The following is a 27259-nucleotide window of genomic DNA, read 5'->3' as shown; positions in this document are numbered from 1 at the left end:
ATATTTGTACCTTCAAATATATACAGGTGCTGCTGATGTGATTTAATATGCAGTTTCCTTTGCTAATGCACAGCCTCACAGCAGTATCTTGACATTCCATTTTCTAAAAAAAAGAACACTTAAAGTAAAACTGCTATTGAATGAACATCTGAAAAAAATACATATATACACACACAAACACATATATATCTCCTCTCTACAATTAAGCTCTTATTTGTGAAAAATTTTGGGAATCATTTTTCTTCCTCATTTTATTTGACTTCAAACATTGTGATAGCTAGGCTCCAAAAGAGACTCATGACTGTGATTTCTTGTATTATTTCTTCCTCTCTCTTTCCAAAGGCACATAAAGCATCTTTCACTTGCTCTAAATTTCTTTTGGTACCATTCTGGCTACTTCTCACCCTTCTCTCCAAACACCACTGTCCAGAAACATCAGGAAGATAAACGGTAAGTTTTGAGGAGAATAATTATAGGCTGTACTAGAGTAGTCCATCACAATACCTGCAATGCTGCTAGCATTGCTAAGAGAAAAGTGCCCCACCCAGCACAGGTAGTAAGGAGTAGAACTAGTGGCTTATTTTGTGAACACAGTAGTTTGCAAAATGTATGGATTAGCATCATTTGGAGCTTGTCAGAAATGTGAATTCTTGGGTCCCACCCAAGACCTGCTGAATATGGTGGCATCCCCAGCAATCATTGCTTTAAGAAGGCCCCTAAGTGAGTCTCATGCAAGCTACAGATTTGTCTGACCCAGTTGCAACTGATTGGACCAGAAATAGCTACCTGACTCAAATGCAGCTAAACCATAGGCTTCCTATTGGTCTATGGTGTCTTATGGCGAGAGAAAGAGGAGCCGGGCAAACCAGGCTTCCCCTTTGTAGCAGGTGAACGGGGAAACAGTGATACTGAATGAGGCTGTGCAGTAGCATTGAGGCCATGAAGGGTCATGAGCATGCTGGGAACAGGAACTGTGACTAAGCAGAAGCTGTGAAGCCAAAAACAACAATGACAAAAAGACAACGAGGAGAGGTGAAGAAGGCAAGCCAACTGGAAGAGAAGAAATAAGTGTGCAGGGAAAAGCAGAACTTGGAGAGTTGGGGAGTGAACCAGGACAGCAGGAGAGTGAAGTTCAAGAAAGTCCACTGCTGAGGTCCCAGAGCTGCTGCAGCCTCTAAGGCTGGTTCTGTTTTTCATAGTGTGCCAGTGCCTTCTGAAACTAATCATTCTGTTGTCTGCAGCTTCTGTGTATTCTTAAAATGTATCTTTTCTTTGCGTTTTCGGCTTTCCCCATGCCCTCCACCCTCTACCCCAGTGCTTTCAAGGAGTGGGGAAAGTAAGACCAGAAGCATTTGAAAAAGAAAAGAGGGCCGGGCGCGGTGGCTCACGCCTATAATCCCAGCACTTTGGGAGGCCGAGGCGGGTGGATCACGAGGTCAGGAGATCAAGACCATCCTGGCTAACATGGTGAAACTCCGTCTCTACTAAAAATACAAAAAATTAGCCGGGCGCGGTGGCAGGCACCTGTAGTCCCAGCTACTCAGGAGGCTGAGCCAGGAGAATGGCGTGAACCGCCACTGCACTCCAGCCTGGGTGACAGAGCGAGACTCCATCTCAAAAAAAAAAAAAAAAAAAAAAAAAAAAAAAAAAAAGGAAAAGAAAAGAGGAAATGAACAGACGAAAATGAAACATTCTCTGTACATAACTTTCTCTACAGCGTGAACTAGTAAAACTAAAAAGCCTAAATTAATAGGCTTTCCAATCATGATTTCACCAATAAAGGGCTCCGAAGAGAGTCTAAAGAAAGAACCATATGGAACAATTTTTTTCTACCTCTAATTATTTGGACTTCTCTCTTTTACTCTCTAAGTATAGAGGAAGGTGTCCTTCAAAAAAAAAAAAAAAAAAAACTACTTTGAAATGCTCAGTTTAGATATTAAATGGGTTGATAATAGGAATAATCATAACTAAAAACTCTTGAGCTATTCTTATGCACCAAGCAATGTGTAAGTATGTCACATGTTTAAGTTATTTAATGTCATTTTCACAAGGGCAAGAATTCTTTTGTTTTTTGTTTTTTTTTCACTGATGTATTCTCAGTGCCTGGAAGAGCGCTTGGCTACTAGTTGACACTCAATAAACACTTGTTAAATGAATTAATTAGAATCTTCATACAATCCTTGGGTACTATTATATCCATCTTGCAGGCCCTCCTGACCATAAAAATGGAAAATCACATTTCAAATGTCTATGTGAGCATAACACTATCAGGCAGCAAGTGTCTACTTGGAATAAGACCATGAAGGTTTTTATTCATTTGATGATATATTCATTCATTCAGTAAATATTTACTTAGCACTTATACATACCAAGTGTTGTTCTAGCCATTGAGGTTACGGTATTGAATCCTGAAGATGCTATAGCTGCCCCCATGGGGAGACAGAGGAATAAACGAAGTCATTTCAGGTAGTGACAAGTGCTATAAAGACAATAAAAGAGGTGAGGTAAAAGCAGAATGGGAAAGGGTTATTTTGCATTTGACAATCAGGGAAGGTTCCTCTGAGGAGATAAGGTTTGTGCTGAGACCTACATGACAAGAAACAGCCAGCTCTGAAAAAAGTAGGATATTGCAGGTAGAAAGAACAGCAAGTGCAAAGACCCTGAGATAGGGCTGTGCTTGATGTGTCCCAGGAGCAGTAAGAAGGATACCATGGCCAGAGCATGGTGAGTAAAGGACAGTTTGATGGAAGAGATCAGAAAGGAAGGCAGGGGCTAGATCATGGAGGACCTTCTTGGCCACGGTGTGGCAGCCTTATAGTATGGGCTGAGATTGCTCTCCAAGACAGACCCTGCCTCAAGCTGTACAGTCAACGGAGAGCCCACAGCAGAGCTCTTGTGGGATTGACCAGTGTTCCAACTGAGGCCACGCTCGCTTTTCCTGGGCAGCTCCGACAAATGATTGAACCTTGTGGGAAGAATAGGGCTCACCATTTTGGCTCAATGCATACCTCCTCTAATAAACAGCCTTTGCTCTGGACTTCTGGTTGACCTGGACTAGACTTTCTCAGTGCAGTACCAGACTCAGAGGCTTTTCCTCCTCCATGTTCCTTCCTGCCTCCCTCCTTCCACAGATATCAGACTTGTATGCATTCAGTTTGGAGGCTTTCCCTTCTGACTGCTTCCTATTCCCTCTCTCCTTGGGGTTTCACAGGTGCGACTTCCACGCCCCCGCTGCCAACCCCAGTAAAATTTCTTGCATTTATTTTTCTTTTACTTTTTTTATTCTCTTTTTTCTTTTTCTTTTCCTTTTTTCTCCTTTTTCCTTTTTTTTTTTTTCATTTTTTCCTCTTTAATTTTTTTTCTTTTCTTTTTCTTTTTAGAGGTGAGGTCTTGCTGTTACCCAGGTTGGCTTTGAACTCCTGGGCTCAAGTGCAGCTACAGGTGCACCACCATGCCTGGCTTTCTCTTGCATTTTAATGACATCTTGGCATCTCTTTTTAAGAAGAACCACAATGACACAATTGGTAGTGGGAATGGTCTGAGAAAGCAGGTGGTAAAGTGGAGTTTGGGGACTGGGTCACCCACTGCCTGCCTGGTGATAAGGATCCCATCTTGAGTAGGATATGACTATTTTCGGGCACAAGGCCCAACTGCTAACAATGTTACCGGCAGTGACCCGGGAAAATGTCCAGGTGAAAAGGAATGCCTGCGCCAGCATGCTGACTCAGGAGTTTGAAAAGTGTACAGGAACAACGAATGAAAGGATAATGGAATTGGCTGGTTATTACCAAGCTGCACTGACCCTCCTACAAGGGATAATGAGAAACTGAGAGCAGTTAATAAACAGCTGAGAACCAAGTGTGAGAGCCAGAGGGCCTCTTTGGTAGCTTGCAAAGAAGTCTTCTTCTCCTGCTGTGCAAGAGCAGGCCCAGCTGAGCGGTAGGCTGATGATCTAACTGTCAGAACCCAGAGCTCTACAGATGTTTGGATGCTCAGCCAAAGTAGTCTCCTATGCTAAAGTCAGGAATCTGGTTGGAAAAATATGGGGCCTGGACCCTGAAAAGTGGGGCAGCGACATCTAGATGGGTGGCCCTGTGAAATGTGGCTCTGCAGACTCCTTCGGGACCCCAGACGGAGCTTGCAGAGGTAGCCTCCCTGTCAAGAACCAGTAGTTTCCACATGGGGAAAATACTGCATATACCAGAGCTTTTTTTTTTTTTTTTTTTTTTTTTTTTTCGCTGAAAAAACAACAGCCTCCCAACCCGAAGAAAGTGACTCCACATCCTCTTGTGGCTGCCGGGTTATAACCAGAGTCAAGTTTCAGTATAACCTGGCTGAGGGTAGGCTGGGCCTGATAAAGGAGAAGAGATTTTACTCTAAAGGAGGTGGAAGAATTAACTACGTCATGGAGAAATTGGATGCCTCATACGTTGTTAGTGGGAATGTAAAATGGTGCAGCCACTTTGGAAAAGTCTGGCAATTCCTCAGAATGTTAAACAAGGCCAGGAGTGGTGGCTCACACCTATAATTCCAGCACTTTGGAAGGCCAAGTCAGGAGGACCACTTGATGCCAGGAGTTCAGGACCAGCCTGGGCAACATAGTGAGACCTCATCTTTACAAAAAAATAATAAACTGACCTGGGCGTGGTAGCAGCCTATGATCCCAGTTACTCTGGAGGCTGAGGTAGGAGGATTTCTCAAGCCCAGGAGGTTGAGGCTGCAGTGAGCTGTGATCATGTCACTGTACTCCTGCCTGGTAGCAGTGCAAGATCCTGTTTATTTGTTGTTGTTGTTTGTTTTTTTTTTAAAAACAAACAACAGCAACAAAAAACCCCAAAAGGTTAGAGTTTCCATATGACCCAGCAATCCCACTTCTAGTATATGTGAAGACAAATGAAAACATTTGCAAACAAAAACTTGTAAATGAATGTTCATATCAACATTATTCATCACACCCAAAAAGTGGAGCCAACTGTCCTTCACATGCGAAGTACATAACATTTTGACCTGTGCCTTTCCTACTCCAAGAGCCTCAGGCAGCATCACTGTCTGAGGGCTCTCAGAATGCCTTATGCACAGGCATATATTCCTACACCACATGGCATCTGACCAGGTGACCCACTTCACAGTGAAGGAGGTGCAGGGGTAGGCCACGATCATGTAATCCAATGGTATTATCTCATACAATATGAACCCAAAGCAGCTGGCCTCATAAAGGGTGAAAATGGCTTACTGAAGGCACAGCTGAAATGCCAGCTTGGATGCAATTTCCTGCAAAGATGGGGCTATCTATAAGGATGCAGTATATGCACTCAGTTAGAGATGTCAGACGTGTCCCCACGTAGGAAGAACATACAGGTTCAGGAACCAAGGGGTGGAAGTAGAAGTAGACCCACTTACTATTACTCCTACTGACCCACTGGGATTTTTTTTTCTCCCATCCCTGCAACTCTGAGCTCTGCAGAGTTGGAGGTCCTGATCCCCAAAGGGATGCTCTCTTTCTGTGGATACAACAAGGATCCCATTGAACTACAAGCCATGGCTACCATCAGGGCACTTTGCATTCCCCGTGTTCAGGAACCAGAAAGCAAGAGAAGCCTCTAACCTGGAAGGAAAATTGATACTGCTCAGCAGGAAGAGTGTCAGGTGTCTTCTCAAAACTGCAATGGCACCAATTTTCACAGTAAAAGCTTACCAGATCCTCTATAACCTGGCCTAATGTTACCTTTCTGATCTCCTTTCTTTTTTTCTCTCCCGCTTGCTCACTCCACTGTAGCCATGCTGACCTCTTTGATGTTCAGTGAGCAGACAAGGTGCTTTCAGGACTGGGGTCTTTCATCCAGCTTCATGAGATAGAAGAAACAAGAAAGGCTACAAAATGCAGAAGGAGCTCAAACGAGAGATGGAGGGTGGGAGATATTTTATATAATTACACTAATTTGTACAGAGCCAATGACAGAGTTGGACTTTTTAACTCTTAATTTTTAGAACAAGCATCCTCACTGAGAGGAGGAAAATATTAGTGTGGAAAATATTGATGAGAGAAACCTCTCAACAGTATTTTTCACATACTCATTGATTAGTGACTAAAAAGTTAGACTGAGACAAAAGAATGATCTTCCTGGAGAACGAACAAAGTTCCACCTTTGATAATTATTAGTAATAGCAAACTTATTTTTGAGATATGCTAAATGTCAGGCACCAAGGTAAGCCTTTTACATACTTTGTTTTATATAATCCCCATGAAATCTCTAAGAAAAAGGAATTATTATTCCCATTGTGAAATTCCCTTTCCCACACATGAAGAAATAGAGGCTCAGAAAGGTGAAATAATTTGCCTAGGTCATACTTCATGTAGTGGCCAGCTTTAACCACAGCTCTTTCTGAGTCTAAGACTTGTATTATTTTCTCCACAATTTGCTTCCCCTTAAGAGAAAGAGCTAATCATTACTTCATTCATGCATTCACTTATCCGTAATTTAATAAATGTTCACACTGAGTGTTCATGTGCCAGGCTTGGCCTAATTTTGCTGATACAGTGACAAATGAATAGGCAGGAGTCTTACCTTCATGGAGGTTATTGCCTAATAGTGTAGCTGGACCGTGAATCAAAGACGTTCAGGTCTCTGAAGCGCAGCTGACACAGCATGTGCTGAGACTGACATTTGAAGGAGGCGAACAAAGATTACTGTTGACCTAGACCTTGACTATATATTATGCACAGTAAATACAAACATTAAGACATTGACCTTTTAGCTTCATCAATTTTGAAATGGGTATAGTAATAATGCATTTCTTGCCAAGTTGTTGTAATCTCAAATGAGAAAATGTGTGAAAGGCCTTGGTAAACTGTAAAATAGTCAACAAGGAGAAAGGGTCTTTTCTTTCCTTTTCCTTTTTGAGACAAGGTCTCATTTTGTCACCCAGGCTGGAGTGCAGTGGCACAATTATGGCTCACTGCAGCCTCCACCTACCAGGCTCAAGTGATCCTCCTGCCTCAGCCTCCGAAGTAGCTGGGACCACAGGTGTGCGTCACCATGGCCAGCTAATTTTCTTAATTTTTTGTAGAGACAAGGTCTTGCTATGTTGCCCAGGTTGGTCTCAAGCTCCTGGTCTCTGGTGATTCTCCTGCCTCGGCCTCCTAAATTGCTGGGATTACAGGCATGAGCCACGGTGACTGGCTGGTCTTTTCTTTATGCTAAAAAAATTCAAACATATACTACATTAGAATAGTGCAATAAACACCCAGAAGCGTATCAACCAGCTATGACCAGTTACCAACTTATGGCCAATCATGCTTCATCTTTAGCCAGACCCTGATTACCCATTTTTTTGGGAAGCAAATCTTTGACTGCCTATATTTTTATCCATGTATATACCTCAATGAGGGGATTATCTTAAAAAACACAGCCACAAATACCATTAGTACTCCTAAAAGCATAAAAACAAAATTTATAGCAATTCCTTAATTTTATCAAATATCATAATTTGACTTAGTGGTCAAAAGTCCCTGATGATCTCAAAATTTTTGAAATCAGTAGGTGTGAATTAGTATTTAGATAAGGTTCATATATTGCAGTTGGCTGCTACTTTTGTTGGTTTGTTTTCTTGAGATACCATGTTAGCCACGATGGTCTTGATCTCCTGATCTCGTGATCTGCCCGCCTCAGCCTCCCAAAGTGCTGGGATTACAGGCGTGAGCCACCGCGCCCAGCCTGCTATGTTATTTTTTAATCTGTAAGTTTTTCCTTAATCTTCTTTTTGTTTTGTTTTTGCATTTTGTTCGCTTACAAAACTGTAGAACAGTGGTTCTTAAACTTAAGTGTGCATTAGAATCATTTGGAGAGCTTGTGAAACCCGGGATTGCTGTGTCCAGTCCCCAGGGATTCTGATTCCGTATTGCATTTCTCTTTCTTTTTTGAGATGGAGTCTTGCTCTGTTGCCCAGGCTGTAGTGCAGTGGCCTGATCTTGGCTCACTGCAACCTCCGCCTCCCAGGTTCAAGCCATTCTCCTGCCTCGGCCTCCTGAGTAGCTAGGACTACAGGGGCGCCCCACATGCCTGGCTAATTTTTTGTATTTTTAGTAGAGACGGGGATTTCACCATGTTAGCAAGGATGGTCTGATCTCCTGACCTCATGATCCGCCCGCTTCGGCCTCCCAAAGTGCTGGGATTGCAGGAGTGAGCCACCATGCCCCACCTCCATATTGCATTTCTAACACTTTCCCAGGTGATGCCAATACTGTACTCAGGAAGGACACTTTGAGAACCATTGTTTTGCATATCTCACAGTCTGGATTTCCTTATCCCTTGGTAAAGTATCCTTACACATGTTCATCTTCCTCTCTATTTCTTGTTAGGAGGAACTTACTTAATTGTCTGCAGTACAAGATAATGGTTAAAACTCAGGGTTTAAAGTTAGATTCCCTGCATTTAAATCTTGCTTTTGATATTTATTTGTCATGATCTTGGGCAAGTCACTTCACTGTTCTGTGAACACAATATTACAGGGTCTTTGTGAGGATGAAATGAGATTTTAAAAAGTGAAGTGCTTAGCATAGTACTCTGTCACTCAGCAAATGCCCAACAAATTTGATTGTCATTTTTCAACCAAGAAATCATAAAGCGGTGCACGGTCTGTAGAAGGCCTTAAGTTTTGTGTTTTGCTGCGTTTTGACGTCAGCACAGGCAAGCAGGAGGGCCAAAAAAGAACCTAATTAAAAGTGAAGAACAACTCTCCTGGCCACTTCGTGTCAGCTCGAAATTCTGCCCCTTTAAGGAGGGCTCGGCCACGTGACCCACCGGGTCACATGGCTCGCGGGACAACATGGCTGCGCCCGCACTAGGGCTGGTTTGTGGACGCTACACTGAGCCGGGTCGCGTCCTCTTGCTGCTGCTGCTCTCGCTGCTGTGTGGAGCGGCAGGGAACGAGGAGGCCGGGACCAATGCGGGCGCGGGGTCCCTTGCGGGTTCTTGCGGCTGCGGCACGCCCCAGCGGCCTGGCGTCTATGGCAGTTCGGGAGCCGCTCACCGATACTCGCGGGAGGCTAACGCTCCGGGCCCCGTACCCGGAGAGCGGCCGCTCGCGCACTCAAAGGTGCTCCATCGATTTCTCCAAGGCGGGTGGTGACTGCTGGGTTACTGGACCGGGTTGGAGTAGGCAAAGCAAGGGACTAGTAGGAAGGGAAGTAAAGGTTATAACCACACCCCAAATCGAGCACCTGCTGATCCCATTTGAGGAGTTACTTCTCTGTGCCTCACCGGCAGACTCCATTTAATTGACCATTAGGGAGGTTTGGTTTGAGGGTTATTGTTACTTCTTTACCCCCTATTTCTTCCTCCCTCCAACCTATTCTCTTGATGAGGGGCTCAGAATTTTAAGTCAATCAAATTATGGTTTAAATCACCATTTCCTCTCTTATTAACGCAATAAATTGGGATCCTGGCTCTCAGTATCTTCAACAGGGTTGTATACTTATCTGTAGTCTCCTCGAGTACACTCTGCTTGAGGACAAGGGCTTGTATTGTTTATCCTGCTATTCTTAGCACTTTAGCACATAGGAAGGACTAAGCAAACTGTAGTTGTTTTATTACTATTATTTATCTGTGTCTTGCTTAGCGCCTCTATGTGTTAGGTGCCAGGATATATAAATAACTTACTGACCGGGCGCGGTGGCTCACATGCCTGTAATCCCAGCACTTTGGGAGGCCGAGGCGGGCGGATCACGAGGTCAGGGGTTCGAGACCAGCCTGGCCAGCATGGTGAAACCCCCGTCTCTACTAAAAATACAAAAATAGCCGGACGTGGTGGCGGGCGCCTGTAATCCCAGCTACTCGGGAGGCTGAGGCAGGCAGGATAATTGCTTGAACCCGGGAGGCAGAGGTTGCAGTGAGCCGAGATCGTGCCACTGCACTCCAGCCTGGGAGACAGAGCAAGACTCCGTCTCGGAAAAAACAAACAAACAAACAAACAACAAACTATTACTTCATTCTGTCTGCCCGGTATTTTGCATGTTGGTGTGTTGTCGAAACAATTTATGAAACTAGAAGTCAGGTGTTCTGACTCTTAAACTAGTGCTCCTTCTTGTTTACTTAGCGGACCCTATCCTTTTCCCATTCCATTTTTCTTTTCTTTGGGTTAATCCTGACCAATATTTAGGACTCCGGTGAGAGGTAACATCCACAGCAGGTTTTACCTGACCTCCTCTCTTTCTCCTTCAGTATTTTCATATCCTGCCTCAGTAGTATGTGTTTACTCTGACATAACAATTATTAAAGATGTTTTTCTGCTAATGTCTCTCCCCACTTGGACTGTGAGGGTGATAGGGTCAGGACCATGATTTAGTCTCTCAAGTGTAGAGTGTAGGAGGTTGATACATGGGCTTCTCATTGTTTTTCCATCCTGTATAATTTTGGGTCTTCAATTTTTTTTCTGTTACCCCTTGGAGCATGCCCTGCAGCATTGTTTATCTTCTGTGTGTTGAAGACTCCTGATTACTGTTTTAGTGTGTATTGGCCATACTTGATTTTAATTCCTCTCTAACTTGCCTGATAATTGATAATCAATCTCTCCCTCTTTCTTTCTTTTTTTTTTTTTTTTTTTCAGGAGTCTCACTCTGTCGCCAGGCTGTAGTGCAGTGGCGCCATCTCCGCTCACTGCAGCCTCCACCTCCTGGGTTCAAACGATTCTCCTTCCTGTCTCAGCCTCCCAAGTAGCTGGGATTACAGGCACAAGCAACCATGCCTAGCTAATTTTTGTATTTTTAATAGAGATGGGGTTTCACCATGTTGGCCCGAATGGTCTCAATCTCCTGACCTCGTGATCTGCCTGCATCGGCCTCCCAAAGTGCTGGGATTACAGACGTGTCCCACCGCGCCCGGCCAATCTCTCTCTCTTTCTAAGGAGAAATCCTTACATCTGCTTATCTGTTTTTTAATAGGGAGCCATCTCATTTGCATATATGCATTGGTCTGTCTCATAATTTTGTCTAGATTCCTCTGGCAAGCCCTGAACATTTCTCATTTTTAAACATTCTATTTTCCTACAGGTTCCAGAATGGATGTGGATGCTAGAATCTTTTGGATTATGTTTACAAGATGTACATTTTTCATCCCTATAGAGTGGTTTTGTGTCTTGATTGATGCTATATGGGTCATCTTTGGCCAGTTCTTATAGTCTGCTTTCTACACTGTTTAGGGGCATCTCAATTTATTAACAAATTAGTGGTTGATGAGAATATACCTTCAAGCTTTCAAGGGCACAACCTAATGACTGAACCTGAAGTAGTCTTGTTGTCAAGACAATGATGTCGTAGGAGACTGTTCTTAATCTCTCTGTTTTCCTTGGTTTCAAATGTCTTAGTTCATGTGCAGACGACTTTTCTCTAATTCTGACACTTTGCCATTTATTCTAAATTCAGGAACTCCAATATTCAGGAGAAGTAAATGATCATAGTGGTGGTTCTGCTTTTTTTTTTTTTTCTCTTTGTTTTCTGTTTATTTGGTTTAATTCAACAAATGTTTATTTGGTACATTACTGTATAACACTTGTTATATAAGATTCATCCTATGTGCTGGGCATACAGAAAAAGACCCATACACTACCCACATGGCATTTACACTCTGGTAGGTGTTTCTCTCTCTCTCTCTCTCTCTCTCTCTCTCACTCTCTCACACACACACACAAGCATCATTTTTCTATAGTGAGAATACTATAGGAGGAATATGTCCAGAGTACCTGGAGAGGAATAAAGAATTCATTCTTCATGGACAAATCAAGGAGTGCCTCAAAGAAAAGGTCACATTTGAGCTAGGCCTTGGAGGAAATATTTTTAGGAGCTGGGAATGGAATTTCAGATTCAAGGACATTCCAAGAAGGAGAATAGTATCAACACATAGCACATTGTGGAAATGCACGGTGTGTGCTGGGAAACATAAGTGATTTAAGATCTGGGAGTGACATGTTCACACTTTTTTTTTTTTCCTGAGACGGAGTCTCACTCTGTTGCCCGGGCTGGAGTGCAGTGGCCGGATCTCAGCTCACTGCAAGCTCTGCCTCCCGGGTTTACGCCATTCTCCTGCCTCAGCCTCCCGAGTAGCTGGGACTACAGGCGCCAGCCACCTCGCCCGGCTAGCTTTTTGTATTTTTTAGTACAGACGGGGTTTCACCGTGTTAGTCAGGATGGTCTCGAACTCCTGACCTCGTGATCCGCCCGTCTCGGCCTCCCAAAGTGCTGGGATTACAGGCTTGAGCCACCGCGCCCGGCCATGTTCACACTTTTTAATGTAACACTTTTTCGATAAGTCTTTTTTTGTTTTTGTATATTCATACAATGAGTGTGTGGCAAGGTGAGGGACACAGAGAAATAACAGTGGGCTTTGCCCTCAAGAAATTTTCAGTTTCACTGGAAAGTTATGGCAATTAGAATTGTCTGGGAAACAATATAGACATTTAAAAATTTGATGTGTATTCCCTCTGGTTATAAAAATACAGTTCTCATTGAGAAAATTATCTTAACAGTTTTCTGCATGGCTTATGATTGTATAACAAGGAAGCAAAATGTTTTAGTCTGCTTTTATCTTTTAGAAGAGTTATTTGAAAGGTATTTAGGATCATCGGATGCTAAGATTGTAGGTGGCATGTCTGTACATATGGATAAAGTCAGTCTTAATTTCCTGTCTGAGGAGGTTTCTGACTGGTAATGCTTCCCTGGGCATCCAGGCACAATCAAATGCCGTCTCTTCCATGAAACCTTTCCACCTCCTACAAAGAAGTAGTTTTTCTATCCTCTCAGTTCCCATAGCTTATTTTGTTGTTGTTTGATGACAGCTTGTATATTTTCTTTAATATAGTGCTAGTTTTTTTTTATATTTTGTTTTGTTTTGTTTTTGAGACGGAGTCTTGCTCTGTCGCCCAAGCTGGAGTGCAGTGGCACAATCTCGGCTCATGGCAACCTCTGCCTCCTGGGTTCAAGTGATTCTCCTGACTCAGCCTCCTGAGTAGCTGGGACTACAGGCATCTGCCACCATGCCCAGCAAATTTTTGTATTTTTAGTTGAGATGGGGTTTTACCATGTTGTCCAGGATGGTCTCGATCTCTTGACTTTGTGATCCACCTGCCTTGGCCTCCCGAAGTGCTGGGATTACAGGCGTGAGCCACTGCGCCTGGCCCTAATGTAGTGCTAGTTTTGTAGTTGTCTGATATTCTACATTGGAAGCATTTTTAGATATTTTAATCTCTATATCCACCTTGTGCCTTGTATATTTTAGGCATGACCTCTTTCCTTTTATGGTGGATACAATATTGAGAAACTGCCTTGGGAATAAAGAAGGTCACATACTTTTTCAAGAAACATTTGTAAAGTATTCTTTTGCCCTATTCATCCTCCTAAGAATCCTGTGAGAGAGATCGTCTCCCACTTTACAGTGAGGCAACTGCGGCTTAATGGAATCATATAGCTGAGAACTGCAAGAAACTTTGAATGTCATTTCATCTATGATTAGTGTCTGTCTGTAGAGGCAGGAGGGTGACAGAATGGTATAGATAGATAAGCCCTGTATAGATAGATAAGGCAGGGGTTTGTGGACAGATCCAGAGAGAATGCTTCTCTTATTCACCCAGCTTTCTCATGAGCCTTTAGCTTATTTTATTTTATTTTATTTTATTTTATTTTATTTTATTTTATTTTATTTTATTTTATTTTATTTTATTTTATTTTATTTTATTTTATTTGAAGGGACTCAGAACAAGAGCCTTTAGCTTTTAATGTCAGGGCTGAGGAGAGGAAAGAAGGAAAAGGAGAAGTTACACAAAAAAGTTATATGTGATCTTATTTCATCTTTGTGTACAAGACAAAAATCACTTATTAGCAAGTGAAAAAAAGACAAGACTGGCTTAAGCAGGAAAAAACTGGAGGAAACTAGCTCTCCTAGTTGGGAAGTTCAAGAGTAAATATGGCCCCAGACACACCTGGATACAGGGTCTCAGACAGCATCTCCAAGGCCTTTCTCTTTGGCTATCTCTTGGCTCTTCTGCTCCATTGTCAGGTAATGTCCCTTCTACTACTGATAAGATAACGAGAAGAGAAAAAAGTTCTTTCCTGGTAGCTCCAGCAAAAGTTCAAAGATGAACTTTGACTGGGTCTTGGGCCTATCCCTAATTACATCTCTGTAATCAAAAGAATGCTGTGGTTGGCCAGGCTTGGTGGGTGGTGGGAAGTAGGATAGAGTTATCCAGTACCCCTGGGCCACTTAGAAAGCTTAAGAAATGGTTTTGGAAAGGAACTTCAGTATTTTACAAGAAGTAGAGGGAGTGGGTGCTGGATGGACCAAAATAGCAGTGCCCACTGCACGTGGCCTAAGTGTGTAGCCCACATATGGTTCTGTTCTTCTAATGAATAATAGAGTCATTCTTGACTTCACTTACACTTCTGGCTTGAGTGGCAGTGGCAGAAGCTGTGGTGTGGTGGGGAGGGGTTTATCTCACCTTCAGATTGGAGGAGATATGGATTCTTTGAATTTGGACCTTCAATGAAGAGTTGACTAAAATGGTCCTTTTTATGTGGCTTAGGATCCTACAGAGTGAGACACTTGATACTCTGGTTTTTACTTGAATGACATTTGACATTTGTAGGACAGAAAACTTTATTTCATGAGTATAAATGAAAAATTATGATCTACTCAGAGTGATCCAGGCTATTTTTATCTATAGTCTCCAGAATGGAAACTTGGCTTATTCAGCACTGGCTATCTCTGATGCTTAATGAAAGAAGGAAAAAAAGAAAAATTCAGCCAGAAGTCCACAGTGGAAGTCGTGATTGCATTAGCATTGTTGGTACTCACCTTGAGGGAGAAGAAGATGAGAAAAGTTAGATAATTGTAAAAGTTCATTAGGTACAATGGGCACAGCTTCCTGTGGGCCTTTGAGCTGAGGGATGAACAACTGTTCTCATAACAGGAAGTTTTTGCCACAGGAAAGCTTTTTATTTAAGTCTTTTATGAAATCTCTTTTTTTTTTTTTTTTTTTTTTTGTTGAGATGGAGTCTCGCTCTGTCGCCCAGGCTGGAGTGCAGTGGCCAGATCTCAGCTCACTGCAAGCTCCGCCTCCCGGGTTTATGCCATTCTCCTGCCTCAGCCTCCCGAGTAGCTGGGACTACAGGCGCCCGCCACCTCGCCCGGCTAGTTTTTTTTTTTTTGTATTTTTAGTAGAGACGGGGTTTCACAGTGTTAGCCAGGATGGTCTTGATCTCCTGACCTCGTGATCCACCCATCTCGGCCTCCCAAAGTGCTGGGATTACAGGCTTGAGCCACCGCACCCGGCCTGAAATCTCTTATTAGAGCCTCTTAATCATTTTAAGACTGCTCTTGAAACTTTTGTCTGATGTCTTCAATTTTTCTACTTCTTTGTAGAGCTGCTTAAACTGCTGATTTCTCCTCTTAGCACTGCACTATCTTGTGTCCCAGCACTTATAGTGAGAATAATGGACAAACAGTTCAGTCCTTGACCTGCATATGTTAAACAGGTTTCACTGTGATGTTGACATGTTATGCATGTCTAGAACTGTTAAAAATTAAATAGCATTTTTATAATTATGCATAATTCAAATGATAAATTCCTGATTACAGTCATGACCTCATTCAACTAGTAAAGATTTTTTGTGTCTACTGTGGACCATGTACCATGCTAGGCACTGGGGATATAGAAATGAAAGATTCATTTCTGGTCCCCAAAGAGCCTAGGTTCTAGGGAAGATGAAAACACAGAATAGATGACTTGGAAGCAAGTGGAGATGTGAAAGGGGACTGAAGACAGGAACACCCTGTCTTCAGAATTACAAGACTTCTGCAGTTATCTGGGGATAGAAAAGAGGGAGAGATTAGAGAGATACATATTTAGGAGATCGAGTGAGACTAGGTGGCCTGTGTAATGTTGGGAGTAGGGGATGTGAGTAGTCAAGGTTGATTTCTTGGGATAGCAGTAATACATTGGACAAACAAAAACACATTTATTACTAATTTATCATAGATGAAAACAGCACCATTTTTATTGGGAAATGCATGCATAGAATCAAAGCAACCACTAACAAGGAAAGTCAGTAGAAATAGAAAGTAGAATCAATGATTGTGGATTCCTAATTTGTTTCTTCTGATGTTATTTTTCTAATGCTTCTGCCCTTATTGCTAAGCAACTCTTTTTTTCCAACTAGTCGTCTCTCCTTGACTTCTTTTTTTTCCTTTTCTAATTTGAGCCCTTGTTTTTTAAAATTTTATTTTTAATTGACAAATAATTATATAATAATTTGTGGGGTACATTGTGATGTTTTGGTATATGTTTACATTGTGGAATGAGTCAAGCTAATTAACAAATCCATCAGCTCACATACTTATATTTTTTGTGTGTGGTGAAAACATTTAAAATCTATTTTTTGGCGGGGCGCGGTGGCTCAAGCCTGTAATCCCAGCACTTTGGGAGGCTGAGACGGGCGGATCACGAGGTCAGGAGATGGAGACCATCCTGGCTAACATGGTGAAACCCCGTCTCTACTAAAAAATACAAAAAACTAGCCGGGCGAGGTGGCGGGCGCCTGTAGTCCCAGCTACTCGGGAGGCTGAGGCAGGAGAATGGCGTGAACCCGGGAGGCGGAGCTTGCAGTGAGCTGAGATCCGGCCACTGCACTCCAGCCTGGGCGACAGAGTGAGACTCCGTCTCAAAAAAAAAAAAAATCTATTTTTTAATAATTGTGAAATATATAATGCATTATTTATTATAGTCACCACTCTGTGCAATACATCACTAAAGCTTATTTCTTCTATCTAACTGAAATTTTGTACTGTTTGATCAACATCTTTCTTTTTCCCATCTTCCCCACTCCCCTAGCCTCTGATAACCACCACTCTACTTCAATTAGTTCAACTTTTTTAGATTCCACATTTGAGTGAGATCATCAAGGTATGTGTCATTTTGTGCTTGGCGCATTTCACATAGCATACCGTTCGCTAGGTTCATCCATGCTGTCATAAATGGCAGAGTTTTCTTCTTTTTTTTTTTTTTGAGACGGAGTCTCGTTCTGTTACCCAGGCTGGAGTCCATGGCGCAATCTCTGCTCACTGCAAGCTCTGCCATTCTCTGCTCACTGCAAGCTACGCCATTCTCCTGCCGCAGCCTCCTGAGTAGTTGGGATTACAGGTGCCTGCCACCATGCCCGGCTAAGTTTTGTATTTTTAGCGGAGATGGGGTTTCACCGTGTTAGCCAGGATGGTCTCGATCTTCTGACCTCGTGATCCAACTGCCTTGGCCTCCCAAAGTGCTGAGATTACAGGCGTGAGCCACCGCGCCTGGCCAAGTTTTCTTCTTTTTAAGGCTAAAATGTATAAATAAAATATATGTATATGCATATATATATATCATTTTCTTTATCCATTTGTCTGATAAGGGACACCTAGGTTGCTTCTGTATCTTAGCTATTGTGAATAATGCTGCCATGAATATGGGATTGTAGATATTTTTTGAGCATACTCGTTTTATTTCCTTTGGCCATATACCCAGAAGTGGGATACCTGAATCATATGGTAATTCTGTTTGCAAATTTCTGAGGAACCTCCATATTGTTTTCCATAATCACTGTATTTACATTCGCACCAACTGCACAAGGGTTCCTTTTTCTCTACAACTTCTCCAACACTTGTCATCATCCATTTTTTTGATGATAGACATTCTAACAGGTGTGAGGAGATAGCCCATTGTAATTTTAATTTGTGTTTTCCTGTTGATTAGTTGGGATGAACATTTTTCCTTATATTTGTTAGCCATTTGTATGTCTTTTGAGCAATGTCTCTTCGGGTCCTTTGCTCATTTTTAAATTGAGTTCTTTGTTTTCTTGCTATTTAGTTGAATTCCTTATGTATTTTGAATATTAACTCCATATAAGATGCATGGTTTGCAAAGATTTTCACTCATTCTGATATATCTCTTCACTCTGTTGTTTCCTTTGTCATACAGGAGCCTTTTGGTTTGATGCAATCTGATTTATTTATTTTTGCTTTTGTTGCCTATGCTTTCGGGGTCAAGTCCGAGAAGTCTTTGCCAGGCCTGCCTCATGGAGCTTCTTTTCCCAATGTTTTCTTCTAGTAGTTTTACAGTTTCAGACCGTACATTTAAGTCTTTAATATAGTTTGAGTTGATTTTTGTCTATGCTATAAGGGTCTAATTTCCTTCTTCTACATGTGGATATTCAGTTTTCCTAATACTATTTATTGAAAGATTGTCCTTTCTCCATTGTGTGTTCTTGGTGCCTTTGTTGAAAATCAATTGATGGTAAATGCATGAGTTTATTTCTGGGCTCTCTATCCTGTTCCATTGGTTTTTGTGTTAGCTTTTATGCCAGTACCATGCCATTTGATTAGGTTTGTATTTATTTTGAAGTCAGCTAGTGTGGAACTCCACCTTTGTTCTTCTTGTTCAAAATTGCTTTGGCTCTTTGGGGTCTTTTGTGGGTCTGTACAAATTTTAGGATTTTTTTTTCCTATTTCCTTGAAAAGTGACATTGGAATTTTGATAGGAATTACATTGAATCTGTGGATTGCTTTGGGTACTATGGACATTTTACTATTAATTCATTTAATCCATGAACATAGGATGCCTTTCCATTTGTTTGTCTTTTTATACTTTTTTTCATCAATGTTTTATAATTTACAGTATATAGGTCTTTTACTTCTTTGGTTAAATTTACTTCTAAGTGTCTTTTTTTTTTTTTTTTGATGCTACTGTGAATGGGATTAATTTCTTTTTCTTTTTTCTTTTTTTTGAGACGGAGTTTCACTCTTGTTGCCCAGGCTGGAGTGCATTGGCAGGATCTTGGCTCACTGTAACCTTCGCCTCCGGGGTTCAAGCAATTCTCCTGCCTCAGCTTCCCAAGTAGCTGGGATTACAGGCATGCACCACCATGCCCAGCTAATTTTGTATTTTTAGTAGAGACGGGGTTTCTCCACTTTGGTCAGGCTGGTCTCGAACTCCTGACCTCAGGTGATCAGCCTGCCTCGGCCTCCCAAAGTGCTGGGATTACAGGCGTGAGCCACCTCTCCCAGCCTGGGATTAATTTCTTAATATCTTTTTCAGATAGTTCATCATTAGTTTAGAGAAATGCTGGCTGAGCACAGTGGCTCATGCCTGTAATCCCAGCACTTTGGGAGGCCGAGGCGGATGGATCGCCTGAGGTCAGGAGTTCAAAACCAGCCTGGCCAACTTGGTGAAACCCGTCTCTACAAAAAATACAAAAATTAGCTGGGCGTGGTGGCAGGCACCTGTAATCCCAGCTACTCGGGAGGCTGAGGCAGGAGAATCACTTGAATCCGGGAGGTGGAGGTTACAATGAGCTGAGGTCAGGCCATTGCACTCAAGCCTGGCCGACAGAGAGAGACACAGTCTCAAAAAAAAAAAAAAAAAAAGAGAAAAAAAAGAAATGCTGCAGATTTTTACATATTGATTTTTGTGTCCTGCAACGTTGCTGAATTCATATATCAGTTCTGACAGTTTTTTGGTGGAGCCATTAGGTTTCTGTATATAAGATCATGCTGGCTGGGTGCGGTGGCTCACGCCTGTAATCCCAGCACTTTGGGAGGCCGAGGCGGGTGGATCACGAGGTCAGGAGATGGAGACTATCCTGGCTAACACAGTGAAACCCCGTCTCTACTAAAAATACAAAAAATAAAAAAATAAAAAGATTAGCTGGGCGTGGTGGCAGGTGCCTGTAGTCCTAGCTACTCAGGAGGCTGAGGCAGGAGAATGGCATGAGCCTAGGAGGCGGAGCTTGCGGTGAGCCGAGATCGCGCCACTGCACTCCAGCCTAGGAGACAGAGTGAGACTCCATCTCAAAAAAAATCAATCATGGCATCTACAGTCAGGGACAATATAACATCTTTGTTTCCAGTTTGGATGCTGTTTCTTTCTTAACTTGCCTGATTGCTCTGTCTAGGACTTCCAGTATTATATGTAATAGAAGTGGCAAGAGTATGCATCCTTGGCTTGTTCTGAATCTAAGAGGAAAAGCTTTCAATTTTTCCCCATTGAGTATAGTGTTAGCTGTGGGCTTTTCATATATGGCTTATATTAAAGTACATTCCTTCAGTGCCTAACTTGTCAAGAATTTTTATCGTGAAAAGATGTTGAATTTCGCCAATGTCTTTCTGCATATATTGATGTGAACCTTTGGTTTTGCCCTTCATTCTGCTAACATGGCATATCACATGTGTAGGTTTGCATATGTTGAACCATCCTTTGATCCTAGGGATAAACCCCACTGAATTTTGGCGTATGATCCCTTTAAAGTGCTGTTGAATTCACTTTGCTAGTATTTTGTTAGAATGTTTGCATCTGTGTTCATTAGGGATATTGGCCTGTATATATATATATATATATATATATATATATATATTTTCTTCTATATATTCTTGTCTGGCTTTGGTATCAGTGTAATGCTGGTATCATAAAATGAGTTTGGAAGTGTTTCCTTTTCTTCAGTTTTTTGGAAGAATTTGAGAAGGATTGGTATTAGTTCTTCTTTAAATTAGAATTCTGCCATGAAGCCATCTGGTTCTGGGCTTTTCTTGATGGAAAATTACTATTATTATTATTATTATTACTTGAGATGGAGTCTCACTTTGTCACCAGGCTGGAGTACAGTGGTGCAATCTCGGCTCACTGCAACCTCCGCCTCCTGGGTTCCAGTGATTCTCCTGCCTCAGCCTCCCAAGTAGCTGGGATTCCAGGCATGTGTCACCACACCTGGCTAATTTTTTGTATTTTTAGTCGAGACAGGCTTTCGCCATGTTGGCCAGGCTGGCCTCAAACTCTTGACCTCAGGTGATCCACCTGCTTCAGCCTCCCAAAGTCCTGGGATTACAGGCGTGAGCCACTGTGCCTGGCCAATTTTTAAAATTATTTATTCAGTTTCCTTATTTGTTATCAGTCTGTTCAGATTTTCTACTTCTTCTTGATTTGGTCTTGATAGGCTTTATGTTTCTAGGAATTTATCCATTTTTTTCAAGGTTATCAAATTTGTAGATATATAATTGTTTATAAGTAGTTTCTTATGATCCATTTTATTCTGTAATATTGAACCCTTGTTTATAGATGAGGGACTTGACAGTTCCTAAGCTGCTATGGAGTCTATTAATTGACTCACTCAAATGATTTGAAAATAAGACATTATGTCTGTTAAGAGTGTATTTCTGACAGATAGTATGGTTGAAGGCCTGTGGGTTTTGAAAAAACTTGAAATAGAATTCATATAGCATACAATACACTCTTTTAACATGTACAATTTAGTGGTTTTTAGTATAGTTATGAGGTGTTACAACTATCACTGCCTAATTCCAGAAGACTTCATCATCTCAAGAAGAAACCCTATGCCCATTAGCAATCATTCCCCATTCCTGCCTCCCTCTAGCAACCACTAATCTACTTTGTGTCTCTTCGGATTTGTCTATTCTGGACATTTCATATGAATAGATTCATACAATATGTGGCCCTTTGTGATTGGATTCTTTCACTTAGTATAGTATTTTCAAGGTTCACTCATATTGTAGCATGAACTAGTACTTATTTCTTTTTATGTCTGAATTATTCCATTTTATAGATATACCATATTTTGTTTACTTATTCATCAGTTGATAGACATTTGGATTGTTTCTGCTTTTTGACTATTATGAATAATGCTGCTATGAATGTTTTTGTACAAGTTTTTGCATGGACATATGTTTTTATTTCTCTTGGGTATATACCTAGGAGAACTGCAGGGTCATATAACTCTTTGTTTAGCTTTTTGAGAAACTGCCAGACTGTTTTCCAAAGCAGCTGAACTATTTTACATTCCTACCAGCTATATATGAGGGTTCCAATTTCTTCACATCCTCATCAACACTTGTTATTGTGTCTTTTTTGTTATAGCCATGCTAGTGATCATGAAGTGGAACCTCATTATAGTTTTGATTTGCATTTCCCTAATGACTCATGATGTTGAGCATGGACCTGCATTTTTTAACTGAACATTTTCAGTGTGATCCTCAGACCCTGTGCTCAGTGTTGGGAATAGAGCTGTGAATAAGGCAGCCCCAGTTGCTGTCTTCTTGGAGTTTAGAGTTCATGTGGGAAGGTAGATAGGAACAAAGTAATTGCAATTAGGTTTTTTATAAGGAATTATACAACACATAGCCCCTTAGTAAACTTTAAAACTTTCTATTTTAGTGAGATAAGCCTTTTTCATGATTGTTGAAGGCCAAAATTCATGCAGTGGTTATTTAAAGATAGAGATTGTATTTTTACATGTGCTTTTAAAAATAATTCAAAAGAAACAAAAGCATATGCAAATAAAATATGTATAAAGAAAAAAGTGGGGCTGGGCATGATGGCTCATAATCCCAGCAGTTTGGAAGGCTGAGGTGGGAGGATCACTTGAGCCCAGGAGTTGGAGACCAACCTTGGCAACATAGTGAGACCCCATGGCTTAAAAAAAAATTAGCTAGATCGGGCGCAGTGGCTCACACCTGTAATCGTAGCACTTTGGGAGGCCGAGGCAGGTGGATCACCTGAGGTCAGGAGTTCAAGACCAGCCTGGCCAACTTGGTGAAACCTTGTCTCTACTAAAAATACAAAAATTAGCTGGGCATGATGGTGGGCGCCTATAATCTCAGCTACTCAGGAGGCTGAGGCAGGAGAATCGCTTGGACCCAGGAGATGGAGGTTGCAGTGAGCCATGATCATGCCACTGCACTCCAGCCTGGGCGACAGAGCAAGACTCCATCTCAAAAAAAAAAAAAAAAAAAAAAAAAAAAAAAAATTAGCTGGTCATGGTGGCACATGTCTGTACTCCAGCTATTTGAGAGACTGAGGTGGGGAGATCTCTTGAGTCTGGGAAGTCAATAGTCAATGCTGTAGTTAGCCCTGATCATGCCACTGTACCCCAGCCTGGTCAAAAGAGTGAGAACCTGTCTCAAAAGAAAAGGAAAGTTGAGTATTCTCCCTACCTCTGCATTCCAGCCATTAGCGGCTTGGTGACTGTCATTCCAGACCTGTTTCCAGACCTGTTTCCAGTACAGGTATAGATTTGTATCAGTAGAGGTTTGATTAAGGAGATTACTTTCCTAAAGAATTTTCACTTCTTTTTGAGAGACTTGTGATTCACCTTCTTTGGGGTATAGAGAGATTTTTCCTAATTTTACAGTTATTACTGTGGTGAAGATTTACTAACTATTGAGTGCTTACTGGGTGCTAGGAACTTTACCCCTACACAGGTACACCTTGGTTGTGATACATGACTTCCTGTGTTTCACCTTTCATTGTAGATGGTCCCCATCCCTGCCGGAGTATTTACCATGGGCACAGATGATCCTCAGATAAAGCAGGACGGGGAGGCACCTGCGAGGAGAGTTACTATTGATGCTTTTTACATGGATGCCTATGAAGTCAGTAATGCTGAATTTGAGAAGTTTGTGAACTCAACTGGCTATTTGACAGAGGTAATGGGATTGGGGAAAGGAGGGAGAACTTGTTCTTTTCCAGAACTTTTAAGAATGCTTTAATAGCAGCTAAGATTGACTGACCACTTTTACCACTTTCTGTGGTAGAACTGTGTGAAGCATTTTATTGTATATATTTCATCTTAATTTCTCACAACAACCCTATGAGGCAGGTTAGTTTTCAGGTGACATACTGAGGATTAGAAAAGTGATTTGCCCCACATCACACAGCTAGTTGGTGGTAGAGGTGGGATTCCAGCCTGGCCAGTGTGACCTCAGAACCTGTGCTATAACTATTATGCTATATTGTGTTAATGCTTAATGTGTCAGAGAATACCACTGACCACTAAGACTTTTTGAGATAACAGATGGCATGCAAAGTAAGACCACTTTTCTTCTCAGTAAATCGCAGTTTGATTTTTCCAGAAGCATCTCATATTTTTTAAGTGATAAATGCAGAAGTGCAGTTTTTCATTTTTGTGGCTTTATTCCAACACCTTGACAACTCACACACACTGTGCTGTGGCAGTTCCAAACATTATCTGGTGGTCACTGAATCACAAAGCAAGGTTCTGAAAGTGGATATTGTCCTAAATGGGAATAGGAAGAGGAAGGCTTTCTAGTCTATATATGTTTATGTCAGTTTCTGAAATACACTTATTTTATTTGCTTTCCAGTTTTCTCTCACAAAAAAACTTTACTCTTGTCTTCAGTTCGTGGAGTCCCTGTTCCTTTTTTTTTTCTTTAAGGCCCCAAATGTCTTTTTGTAAATTATTATTAAATGAATAATTTGAGAGTGAATGTTTAAAGTAAAACAACTTTCAAATTTGGTTTTGCATTGTCACATTTCTTTGGAATTTCTTCAAATATACAAAGTGGTTAGAAACCTTTTTTGTACACATTTATAGTAAGCAGAAGTCCTTTTCCTTTTGGTTTCACAGGATACTCTCAGCTCAGGTTCCTCATTAGTTTACTTAAGTTAGAAGACTTCTAAAGAACCAGGGTTCTCCATGAAGATTAGATAGAATAAGCAGAACTTAGGGCATCTAAAAACATAGATGGGGAAAAGTTATAAGTTGGTACAAAAGTAATTACGGTTTTTGTCATTACTTTTAATGGCAAAGACCGTGATTACTTTTGCACTAATCTAATACATCTGGTTATTTACTACCCTCGAGCCCAAATGTAGTATTTCCTTCAATTATGATGCAAACAACAAACCACAGCAAGTAGTAGCAGTACCTCTGCCTTTGTTACCAGTAGAAATCACAGACATTTTTAATCATATTTTTGTTGTTGCAGAGATCTTGAAATATTGTCTACATTCATCCCCACTTTGAAATATGATAATTATGAGACCTGCCACTAGATCTTATTTAATATATTAATGAAGAGCATATTTAATACTATAGCACTAATTTGTTTATTAATATTTTGATATAATGACTTTTCTTCATAATACTATTGATTTTATTTTATGCATTTAAATGTTTTATTCTGAGAAGGGGGTTCTTAAGCTTCACCATACTGCCAAGGAGCTCAAAAAGGACCAAGAACTGCCTTGGACCAAATGCTCTATTTTTTTAATGGCACTCTATAGACTTCTTTTCCCATCTCTCCAGCTTCACTTTATATCATGCTCCTCTTGTGTACCGTGTTCTAGCCCTGCTGGTTTTGTTTCTATTCCTTGAAAACTCAACATTCTTTCCCACCTCGAGCTTGGTCCGTATTTTCTCTCTGCTTGGAATTCACAGTTCTCTTGCTTATGCCCCTTATGCATGACTGGCTCCTTCTCGTTCTTGAGTCGTCTCAGCTTAAGTGTCACTTTCTCAAGAACGTTTTTCATGACACTCTTTACCTTACAAAGTGAAGTAAAGTTATAATTATTTTCTTCCATTCTTTGTTTGCTTGATTTTTTCTGTGCTCCCACACTTAAGCACAATAAGGATAGGGACCATGGCTATCTGATACTGACCTTATATTCCCTAATTTAGCCCCAAACTAGGCACATGGTAGGTGTTTAATACACATTTGTTGAATAAATAAATGGCTTAGGTAGTTAGTCATGGCAGTGTCACAAGGGAATGCAGGAAGAAGACTGGGGTGAAGAAGAGATGGTAGCCTCCCCTCCAGAAAAGGAGTTGGAGGTGCTTGTAAGATCTGCAATATAAGATCCGGTATTCAGTTAATTTCATCTAGTAAGAACAGGACAGAACTAGAGGTAGAGATTTGAGAGTCATTTGGAGTACTGGCTATAGTTAATTTGGTGAGATTGAAAGAAGTTGTCCGTCAACAAGCATCGATCAGTGTATCTCAAAGTGTATCTCTTGAGCTACCTGTGTTAGAATGACTAGCTGTGTGCTCTTTACACATACAGACTCCTTGACCTCACCCTAGAGCCCCAGAATCAGAATCTCTGGGGTTGGGGAGCAGCAGTATATAGTTTTAACCAGCTGATTACATAATCTCAATTGTACAAAGCCTGAGAGCCACTGGTATAGTAGAAGTGCAGAGAGCCAAGGGCAGAGCTCTGGGGATCAACAGTGTTTCAGTGGCTGAAACAAGAGCCCACATATTTTAGGAGATGAATAAGAACACTCAGAAATGTAGGAGGAGAGTCATGGCTACCAAGGGACAAATGACCTAATTTTCAGAATAGGGTTACATACAACAAAAATAATCAGGTGGATGAAGACTTGAGACACTAATGTTAAATAAAATCGTTAAAATACAGATTTCCATTTGGTGCTTGAATTGGCCAGTTGAGATTTGTAAGCACATTTGACCCCTTAGTGGAGCTAGAATGTGTCAGAATATGAGCAAACAGTGCCATTTTATTCATTTAGCTCGATTCAGGACAAAGGACAAAGCTTGATTATGTAATCTCACATGTACAGAATACTATTTCCCAGAGTCATTTGTAATACTTGGGGAAATGTATTTCCTTCAGGAACAGTCGTGTTCTCAAAAACTAATCTTGTTCAGTCTGCATTCTTATCAGCTAAGTGAGTCTTAAATGAAAATGGTCTCTGTAAGTGACATTAACTTGTTTTAAGAGGAAGCCAGAGACTTGTAGGTCATTTCTGAGTCCCCTGGGAAGTCATAAGAAAGACCCAAGTTCAACCAGACAAGAGGAGTAACTTTAATAGTGTGGAGAGAAAATGGCACACATGAAACACATTACCACAACCTTTTCTGGATTTTTATTTCCTACCTTCCTTATAGGCTGAGAAGTTTGGCGACTCCTTTGTCTTTGAAGGCATGTTGAGTGAGCAAGTGAAGACCAATATTCAACAGGCAGTAAGTAATGTTTCAATAGGCTCCTGTATTTCTCTAAGGCTCATTGAAAAGGGTTTGGGTGAAAAATCCAAAACACATATGTCAACCCCCTCTCCCCCTGATACCTAACCATTCTTCTGCTGAGGCCTGACCCTAAATAATAGGCCCATGGACCAGGATGCCTTATCTTAAGGAAAATGGGACAAGATGTTATCTGAGGAAGTGCTGGGTCTGCCTTGAGCTTCTGTCTCATGTGCCAAGGAACACACTGTGTTGCTAGGTAGAACTCAGTAGGCTCCAGACACTTCTGAGTTTCATTTACTTATAGCCATTTCTAGAATGGAGGGCTCAATGAGAACATTTTAAAATTCTATTCTTAAAGTCTCCATCTCCTCAGGTGCTGGTGTGGAGATAGCGCTTCCTTAAACATTTTTGAATTCATGGGATCAGAGTAGCATTCAAGAAAGGAG

General features: G+C 41.3%; 1 protein-coding gene across 4 annotated transcripts in view; it reads left to right on the top strand.

The window, feature by feature from the left end:
* The first annotated feature begins 8789 nt into the window (after positions 1–8789).
* Positions 8790–27259, top strand: part of SUMF1 (sulfatase modifying factor 1) — a 110805-nt gene continuing 92335 nt past the window's right edge. For all 4 annotated transcript variants that reach the window (XM_010365738.2, XM_010365731.1, XM_030921684.1 and 1 more), the window contains exons 1-3: positions 8790–9096; positions 23337–23510; positions 26736–26810. In XM_010365738.2, coding sequence (XP_010364040.1) covers positions 8827–9096; positions 23337–23510; positions 26736–26810 — 519 coding nt within the window. In that variant the 5' untranslated portion in view covers positions 8790–8826. The remainder of the gene's footprint in view (positions 9097–23336; positions 23511–26735; positions 26811–27259) is intronic.

Source organism: Rhinopithecus roxellana, chromosome 1 (genome assembly GCF_007565055.1).
Source record: "Rhinopithecus roxellana isolate Shanxi Qingling chromosome 1, ASM756505v1, whole genome shotgun sequence".
Lineage (NCBI taxonomy): Eukaryota > Metazoa > Chordata > Mammalia > Primates > Cercopithecidae > Rhinopithecus > Rhinopithecus roxellana.
This window is presented reverse-complemented; position numbering and strand designations above follow the sequence as displayed.